The sequence below is a fragment of the Frankliniella occidentalis genome, unplaced genomic scaffold (genome assembly GCF_000697945.3).
Source record: "Frankliniella occidentalis isolate FOCC.00 unplaced genomic scaffold, Focc_3.1 Scaffold46, whole genome shotgun sequence".
Lineage (NCBI taxonomy): Eukaryota > Metazoa > Arthropoda > Insecta > Thysanoptera > Thripidae > Frankliniella > Frankliniella occidentalis.
In genome coordinates this window covers 684214-693471 of record NW_026267176.1, presented here as the reverse complement: position 1 = coordinate 693471, position 9258 = coordinate 684214, and the positions used below count along the sequence as shown (strand labels likewise).

The 9258-nt window shown below is 57.9% G+C and overlaps 1 protein-coding gene across 1 annotated transcript in view; it reads left to right on the top strand.

Annotated features, from left to right (window-relative positions):
• Nucleotides 1-4707: 4707 nt before the first annotated feature.
• The window catches only part of LOC113217722 (protein gooseberry-like), a 10525-nt gene continuing 5974 nt past the window's right edge, over nt 4708-9258 (top strand). The window contains exons 1-2 of the mRNA XM_052267076.1: nt 4708-5041; nt 8323-8626. Coding sequence (XP_052123036.1) covers nt 4984-5041; nt 8323-8626 — 362 coding nt within the window. The 5' untranslated portion in view covers nt 4708-4983. The remainder of the gene's footprint in view (nt 5042-8322; nt 8627-9258) is intronic.

The window sequence follows — 9258 nt, the reverse complement described above, 5'->3', positions numbered from 1 at the left end:
GGGGGTGGGGTGGCAGGGTTTATGACCGGGCCGTCACCGTGTCGGGCAGGAGCATAATGCGACCTGCATGAAATGAGGACGACTTGAGCGGGACGCGGAGTGGCCAGCCCGTAATGGGAGCACATTATGCGGGGAAGGGGCTGGGAGCGGAGGCGCGGGGGTGCAGGGGTCAGCAGTGTGGGCAAGGTAAAGGAATCCTATACAATTTTGTGGATCGCGCACTGGAGCACTGTCTTGCATCAAACTTATCGCGATATACTACCGTTTTGGTTTTATCAGTAAATAGACAACATCTACCGTGCTGCTACCGCTGCAGCCCCGCCCCTGCTGCCGTTTCTCTTCGGTTCTGATTGTCTTCCAGACCGATGACGATTATCCGCCCCGGTGCGGGGCGGGGCGGCTTGGCTGACACTTCGATCGGACCCCGGGAAGGGCCGTCGATTGACGGGAAGAGTGGCACGGCGTGCCTCAGCGGCGTGGCTTGCCGTTCTTTCCTTTCACTTTCCGCAAAAGATTTCTCCTGGGGATGCCAAGGCCCGATGGCCCGATGGCTGAGCTGTCACTCTTCAGGCCCGGCAGCCCCCTCGCCAGGTTTACAACCGACCCATTACATACTGTCACTGGCCCACTCTGCACTACCAAAAGGTGACGTTGAAATTGATGTCGAACGGGAGCGATAGGACCTTTCTCAGTGTTTACTCTCTAAGTATTTCAAATTAAATACCAATTTTTAAAGGCCTTTTCGTGTCATTTTAAAATGTTGTGGTGCTGCATACCGAGCGCCCTACCACTGTGAGAAATTCTTGTAAAGGTTATATGGGTTATATGAGAAATTTGTCCATGACGTGAGTTGTAACATCATTACGACTTAAAATTGTAAAATTACAAAAACACCATTATTGGCTTGGAATTAATTGACGAGCAAAAATAGACAGTCGTAAATTTACGACATACTTTGTAAATCGTGAATAGAAAATACATGTTGTAAATTTACAAAGCTATTTTTTAGAGTGACGGAGCGCACATCGAAGCATGCACATTCTATCTACGACCGAGAGGGTGACAATGGTAAAAACTGAGGTGAAACTTTAAAACGCAATGGTACTGCCTAATCCCAGGTGTGAAAGTTCTCACAAAACTACAAAAAAGGGGTACGCATAACATACCTATGGCCCTCGAAAAAGTGTGAGTCACACACTAACACTTATCGGTAGCGAATGCAAAGACCCTTTAGTGTATTTTTCTGTCGGGTGCCTCATTATCGGAATAGATTACGAGCTGACGGGAGCAGTGCCGGCGGGGGCCCTCTCGCTGTCCGTGTAGGGTGAGGCATTGTCACCTGAAACAATACAACATCATGGAGAGGGAGAAGGGGTAGCGGGCGGGGGTGTCGCGGGAGGGGGTGGGGGGCTGCTCTTGGCTCCCCCGCTGAACCATCCATCACCTCCCCGGGCCGTCGACCGCGCGGGGATGGCCTCGTTCTATAGTCTATATAGCGAGGAGGACCAAGGTGACTCGAGTGGGAGGGGGAGGGGGGACTTTGGAGCGAGGGAGGGTAGGAAAAAAATGGTCAGAAAAAAGGGAAACGTGTCCGTCTTTTCATAACGTCGAGAGAGCGAGCCTTGTCCGTTATATTGGCGAGATTATGGGCCATCATTATGAAGGAAATTGCTTTTCAATCACGCCTCGACCAGGCCCGGGCCCGGCTGCAGCAGACAATGAGACCCGCCAGCACAGCCAAGAAAGTTAAAACTATTGAGAAAGGGGCTCCTATAGCTGGTCCTGGTCTGTTTGTTCTCCGCTTGCGTGAATGAATGGCTGTGACGCGCTGGTGACGCGGGGCAGCGGCAGGGCCGTCCACGGACCATTGTCCACCACTGATTCGGCTACTAAGGGTGTCCGAGTCCGAGAGCGCACATGTAATGCAAGAGCAGCGGAAAATGAGAAATAAGTACGCACTAATTAGTTAAAATAGTTTTTGTCTAGGATATACCTTCTGCAAGTGAGTGACTTTTTCGTAACAAGCAGAATAAATGTTTAACACCTTCGACTAAACATTGCGAATGTCGTTTCAAAAATGTAATGGATATCACCTTGTTTGACATGTAACTTTGATCTCGGTCAGCAAGCAGCATATAACATGTGGTTCATTGATACTATCAGGTGGACCCACCCACACCCAACGCAAACCATTTATTTATTTATCTTTAAATCAATCGAAATTAATTTATATGCAGGGTGGCATGGCATGGCAGTATTCACAGACTCCGGAGCACAATTCAGTTATACTGTACCGCATGCAGACGTGCGAGCGGGCTTGCCTACCCTTCTCTCAGCACGGCGCCTTATAGCCCCTAACGAGTAAGGCAAACGCGTGCACTGGAAAAACTTTTGTGACCTGTGTCACATCAATTGGTGTGACCAGTTTTGGTCACACCTCCAACCATGTAATGTGACCTGAGTGTATGTCACACTATGTTGTCACATTGGTTTTCCCAGTAGAACTACGGACCCGTCCAGAGTATGTGGGCCATCCTGTACCATTATTCCCCGGTTTCAATCGGTTTCAATGTGACCGGGGCCCGGTCTATCGGCTTGCCTATCGGTCCGCTGGTGCCTCGGCCGGTGCAGCGGGGGGCCGTCGGCACCGCTCCGGTCCACCCATTCAGCTGACGGAGGGTGACGGCGCTACCTGTGTAGTGCGGGGCGGGACGTGCGCGTCGCGGCGGCGGGAGGGCATGGGTCGCTCAGGGGGCGGCGCGGGGCGGCGCGGGGCGGCGCGGGGCGGCGCGGGGCGGCGCGGGGCGGCGCGGGATCATGTTCCGAAGGGCCGCGTATGCCCCCATTCGCTGCGCCTGTCCGCGCGACGCGACGAGGAGCCCAAGAGTCCACGAGTCTCGACGCCTTGCTGCCCCGCCCGCGTCCCGCCAACACCTGTCACTTCTGCCGGCGACTTGCGCCGGCGCGGGCGCGTCGCCCGGCGGGGCGGGTTTCTCATTCCTCTGCTCTCAGGCCCCCGCCCCGCCGCGCCGCGCCGCGCCGCGCACTTCCACTTCCACTTCCGCCTCCTGCCTCACCCTTAGTGGCCGGGTGATGCTGGCCGGGGCTGCGCTGGATGCTGCGCCAGGTGCCCCGGCCGAGGCCGCCCCTTACGTCCGGACTTCCTTCCGCCAGGGCGCCCTCGCCACCCTTGTCCCCTCCGCCCCCACAGCCCCCGCCGCGCCCAGCTCGCGCACCCCATTCCTTTTTTCCATCCCTTCCTTCTTGGTGCACTTCAAAAGCCGCTCGCCGACATTTGACTTTTTTCCCCTTTCCCGGGCGGCCCGCGGGGGCCCGGCGATGCAGCCCCCTCCCCCTCACTGCCCCAGCGGCCGAGTGACAGAGAGAGAGCAAGAGTTCACATATGAAGGCAGAGGACCGTAGCGAAAGCACGGCATATCCTGGTGACATGTGTACGTTTTGTGGCCTGGCCAAGATCCGAAGATAAACTCGGAGGGTGTGTGTGTGTGTGCTGGGAGAGGGGGCGGGAGAGGACGCCTCGACACCATCTCAGACGTAATTCCGGAAGACGTAGTAGTACGTGCAGTCAGTACTAGGTCACCATCCACAAGCACCGTTGCTTATGGCTTCGAAAATACCAGGTGGCTGATTCACGCCGCACACTTTAGTAGTTATGCTGTACCAAATGCACAAGTGCGGGCGGGTTGCCTACTCGCTCGGCTCGAAAGGCGCCGTGGACAGGGGCGATAGGCAAGCCCGCCCGCACTCGTGCATGCGGTACAGTATACCTACAGAAGTGCGTGGCGTGAATCAGCCACCTGGTATGTCCTCGTCCACTCGTGGTATTGTAAGCTGATTCAAGTGGCCTTGTCCACGCCATACCGTCAACAAAAGCAGCTCGGCAGCTCGGTTCGGAATCACTAAAATCTACATCACGGGGGATTAGGATAGGGGTGGACGGGAAATCCACCCCTACTACTCCGAGGTGAGCGCAGGTGAGTCACTTGGTGGAACCTTATACATCGCCCTGCACGGCCTCTGATGCGGCCTTTCTCAGCCTCAACCGCGGGGTCATTTCTCTGTGCACGGGGCGATGCACTGCCGGTTGTCTATACATGGAGGGTTTTTACCCTTTTGCCTACCTTACAGGCGGATCAATAGAGGGGAGGAGGTGGAGGGGGGGGACCGCCCCTCCTTGAATCCGCACCTTCTTCAGTCACGACCACAGCCACAACGGCCTCAGACTCCGCCTTGGCCACGTCTTCGGCCCCGGCCTCAGCCCCGGCCGCAGGCCGCAGCCGCGGCCTCTGCCCCGGCCTCAGCCCCAGCCCCGGAGCAGCGAACTGCGACCAATGGATTAGTTTGGGCCCCACGCACGGCCGCGGGGCGCAGCGCTCCTGTTGCAGCTGCAGTCCCTGCAGTCCGCGGGTCGCCGCCGTGCGCGGCGGGGGCCGCGTATCACTTATGCCCCTGCCTCATCATCGGTACTTCCGCGCGGTTAGCAGCGGCGCCATTCAGAGAGGCTTCCACACACGCGCGCGGCCGCGGTAGCGATACCGGGATACCGGTAGCCCCCCGCCCCCTCCGCCGCCCCCCACTCCTACGCCGCACGCCATTGGCTAGTGGCGGCTGGAGGTGGCGCGGGCGTGCCCCGCCATTGGCCGGTCGCGCGCCGTGGAGGGGGGAGGGGGCGGCGGAGGGCCGCGTCCTCTCCGGCGAGCACCCCGTCCTGCGCGCTCCGCCCGCCGCCCCGGCCCGCACGGCCAGTCGCCTGCCGACCTGTGGCTCGAGAGGACGTGCCGCGTGCGCCGTGGACCTGAGAGCAGCGCAGAGTGCCGCGAGTGATCCAGTGACCAGTGACCAGTGACCACCATGACAAAGTGCCTGTGAGTGACCCCCAAGTGCTAAAGGATTACCCGCGACCACGCCAGAGGCCAGCCGTTCAGCACAGAGAGGACCGCCAGTGAATAACGTGAAGAAAAGATGACAGTGACCAACTTTGGAATGATGAGGCCCTGTTTCACGGGATACCCCTTCCAAGGTGAGTGTAAGTGACCCCCCAATTGATTTCTAAGCATGCCATAGTGTAAGAAGGGTGGCCGAGTGCCTGTCAAGGGGTGGCGACGGGTTTCGGGGTGGTGGTGGTGGTGGTCCTGAGCTCAGCTTGAGCGCAACGGGTCTGTGTGGTATCATCATTTCGCAGGAGGAAGGGCTTCTCCAGCGACTTTTCGTCGGGAACCAGTGCTGTAGGTTTGCCTACTCCTTGTGAAGCGCTATGGGCCCGTGCGGGCCCAGCGAGTATGCAATCCCGCAACACTGGAGCGCAAGCAAAACAACCCTAGGTGCGGTAGGGTTACCGGCTCCTGCATCCTGCATAAGAGTGTGGTCATGGAATGGGCCTACCTGTACTTCTGATGTAAAAAGCTATGCACTAGGTAACTGATAACCCCGTACACTTCTGCAGCATTCCTACGTGCCAGCAGGTTGCCTACTCCCCAGCCCGTCAGGCGAAACGGCAACGGCAATACACGACAGTGTTGCGGGTTTTCCTACCCGATCTGCCTGAAAGGCGCTATAGCCCCGTGGGTATGCAAATCTGCAACACTCGGTAGTATGCATATAACTGTAGAAGTACGCGGGGTTAATCAGTCACCTGGTATTTGTTTTACTGGTCACTAGTAATATATTCTCGTGGTTCAAGACTGGTTCAGATGTGCCTTACGCTTGCCGGTTTCCGTACTATGAAGTCAATTTGAAAATTGATCCTTACTTTCCTATTTTCCGTTTTGTTTATACTGATGCGAAGGATTCAGCTCACGTAAAAGAAAACGTCACGCGCGTTGGGCTAGCATACCATTACCTCCTATCTGAAGGATTATTGCAATTTCTTTGATTTGCCTTTTTGTTAAGCGAGGTTTAAAGATTTCGGGGCTAAAGATCCCAGGAAAAAGAGGGAAAGGGAAAGACATAGAGAGAGAGGCGGGGGGGGGGGGCAGATATCCACTTGGTCTGCATTGCCTTTCCTCTTCATTCACGGACATCAATATGCCAAACATTACCGCTCCTCCCTGAATAGCTATACAAGCATGTTGACAGGTCCGGCATTCTCTACCCGATGGTCTTCGGGGTGAAGAAGAGAGGGGGAGGGGGAGGGGGTGTTGGGCAGGGGAAGAGGGCGAGAAGAAGGAGGGGGAGGGGGGTCGCCCTTTGAGCTGCGAGCCCCCAAAGATCCCGACCCAGCGAGGGGCCCGATTCCGTGCCACCCCCACCCTCCCAAAGAAACAATGCACCTGTCTCGATCGAAGAGCGAAACGCATGAAAATAATAATTTGTTTTTGTAATGTCCTCGTTTTTGATCTGATCCACATCACACTAGTGTTAGTCGAAATAAAAAGCCGGGGCAGAAGGAGCACACGAGAGAAAAATGAAGTGTGGGAGGGTGAGGGGGGGCTGTTAGGACTTACACAATATCATGTCTTTGGCGGTTGAGTCGTATCAAATGTTGTGAGGGAGAAATTTGAATTTCGGTATAATAAGTCGCTTTGTCAACGCGTTTCTCCCCAGTCCCTCTCCCATACTATTCTCACACGCACCTGTTGCACATTCGTCTTTCTCCCTCTCCGTGTGAAGGGCGTGACTGACGCTCCACGCCTCGTTGGGTCCACACGTTCCATCTGACCAGAACTGACCGCTGCGGCACGGCAAGGCGGCGGCGGGGCGGGGCGGGCTCCCATACGGCCACGACCCCCTCGGCCGCGAGAGTGCTGAGCATGGTGCTGAGCAGCTCCCGAGGGAGCAGTAGAGCGTGGCGCGGAGGTGCGGTGTGCATGTCAGTCCATATGTCCGTGACGTGACAACCGGGCTGACAGTTATGATGGATTGCTGTGACAGCAGTTGTAAACAACACGCCTGCTACTTGCTCTGTGAGAGCTCCTTCCTCCCCCCCCCTCTTCTCCCCACCCCTTCGAGTACCGCTTCCCGGCAGAGCTAACTACGGCCCACGACGTACGGTTCCCTTTTCTACACGCTCTTTGTCATACGCGCACGTCTTCGCATTTTGACATTTTCTTGCTTTGCTTGTCCTGCCGCTGGCCAGAAAGAAGCGTTACTTTTGATAGAGCAGCGCTGCTGGCTGAGGCGACGCGAGAGGCCGGCCGGCCGGCTTAGGAGCGTCGGACACCTGAATGCTCCATCAAGCTCGGCTCTGATCCGCTCTCCGCCGCGGCAGGAGACTCGCGCGTCCAGGTTTCTGCCGAGTAATTGTTTTCCTGGATATCCTGCGGGGCGGCGGGGGCCCGCGTCCGAGCGGCCGCGGGGGGTCCGAGGGGCTGGTGACTCACCGGGTGCAGCCGGTAGCGGGGGCCGCAGGCGGGGGCCGCTGGGGGCCGCGGGGGGTTGCCGTGGTGTCGCCCGCACCCTCGGCTCTGCCGAGACACTGCTGGGGGCGGGGTGGTGGTGAAAGTCGCCGGGGAGAGGATGCGCTGGAAGAAAAGAGCCCCGCTAGGCGCTGGCCGGGCGGTGCCGGCCGGCCGCTAGGTAGACCGGTGGCACCTCTACCAGGAACTGCACTGGGCAGCGGGGGTGCAATTAGCAGCTCAATCAGTCACTGTCCTCCCCATTAAGGCGGCCATCGGCGGGGACGTCTCTGTAATAACTCTGCTAAAGTTAAGCCGCCGAGTATAGAGTTTCGGAGCGTTGTGTAGATTTTTTTTCGAAGGGCCCCCCTAGAAAAGAGGGGAAAGGGGAAAGGCACGGGGTGGGGGGTGGAGACAAACGACTCGAGAAGCCACATGGCGACGGCGCCGTCGGCAGCGGGGTGGAGCTCCTTTTATGTGTCGCTGCGCCCGCCGCGCCCGCAGCGCGTGCCCCCACTCACACGCTCAAACACAGGCCCCTTCAGCCGCGCCCGCCGCGCCCCGCCGCGCCCCAGCCGGCTCCCGTGCGGCCCGCGGGGCCCGCGGCGGGCGCGTGCTGCGGCACGTACTAGATTAGCTGCTTAATTAAGGCGCGTGATGGCGCGCTCGGACCGCGTGGCTTGGCGCGGCGGTGGCGGCCGGCGGCGCCCAGACGCGTGAAACAGCCAGGGATATATACACTGCGGATGATGATCTCCAGCGGCGGCCCGGGACCGAGGGCGGCCTTGAGGTCCGAAACTACCGCGGTGCTCTGCGGGAAGTGGATGTGATATGGTGGTGGTGATGGTGAGGTGGTGGTAGTGGTGGAGACGGGTATGATTGCGAGGAGCGACTTGTGGTTGATGGGTCTCTGTGCACACCTTGCGCCTCCCGTCCGTCGTTGACCCTATCTGATGTCGTGTTGCAGGCCAGGGGCGCGTGAACCAGCTCGGCGGCGTGTTCATCAACGGCCGCCCGCTGCCCAACCACATCCGCCTCAAGATCGTGGAGATGGCGGCGGCGGGCGTGCGGCCCTGCGTCATCTCGCGCCAGCTGCGCGTGTCGCACGGCTGCGTGTCCAAGATCCTCAACCGCTACCAGGAGACGGGCTCCATCAGGCCGGGCGTCATCGGCGGCTCCAAGCCGCGCATCGCCACACCCGACGTGGAGCAGCGCATCGAGGACTACCGCCGCGCCAACCCGGGCATCTTCAGCTGGGAGATCAGAGACAGGTGAGCGTCCTCTCCGAGCTAGCTCGCGCGTTGCGTTAAAGTCTCCATACAGTGCAATCGGTGCGATGTCGAATTTGTCGATATTGGTTTGGATTCGTTTACGATGTCACTATTTCTCATTTGGGCGGACTCGGATATAGTCGGGAGACAGTTGTCCGCCCAGGTCAGTGTGTTGAGTCGCGTTTCTCGACGGACCAAACAACAGAAATGCCTCACGGTACGGAGAGATCTTTCAGTGTAAAAAAAAAATCAACAAAAAAACACATGCTGCCGAGTGGACAACCGCTGACCTTCTCCTCTCGCCCTGCCAGACACGACTGGCCAAGGTTGGGTTGTGTTTACTATGGTTTATGGCAGTTTATGAGTTTATGGTCCGGGGGATCAGTCTGGGACAGCTCCCGGCGAGTCGCTGTATGATTTATTGGGGCGTGTCAGCTCTTCTCCTGCCCATTGTGGGCGTCCACGATTTTCAATCGACGGTGACGTTTCGAAGGAACGCAGCAGCACAAGACTTTGCTCGGGATGCAGATGCAGTTATGTAGTAAGAATGCGTTCTTCTCGGCGAAGAGAAGCTGGTGTTGTTATGCAGATGTGTACGTATGTGAGCAGTGTGTTGGGAAGGGAGGGAGGGG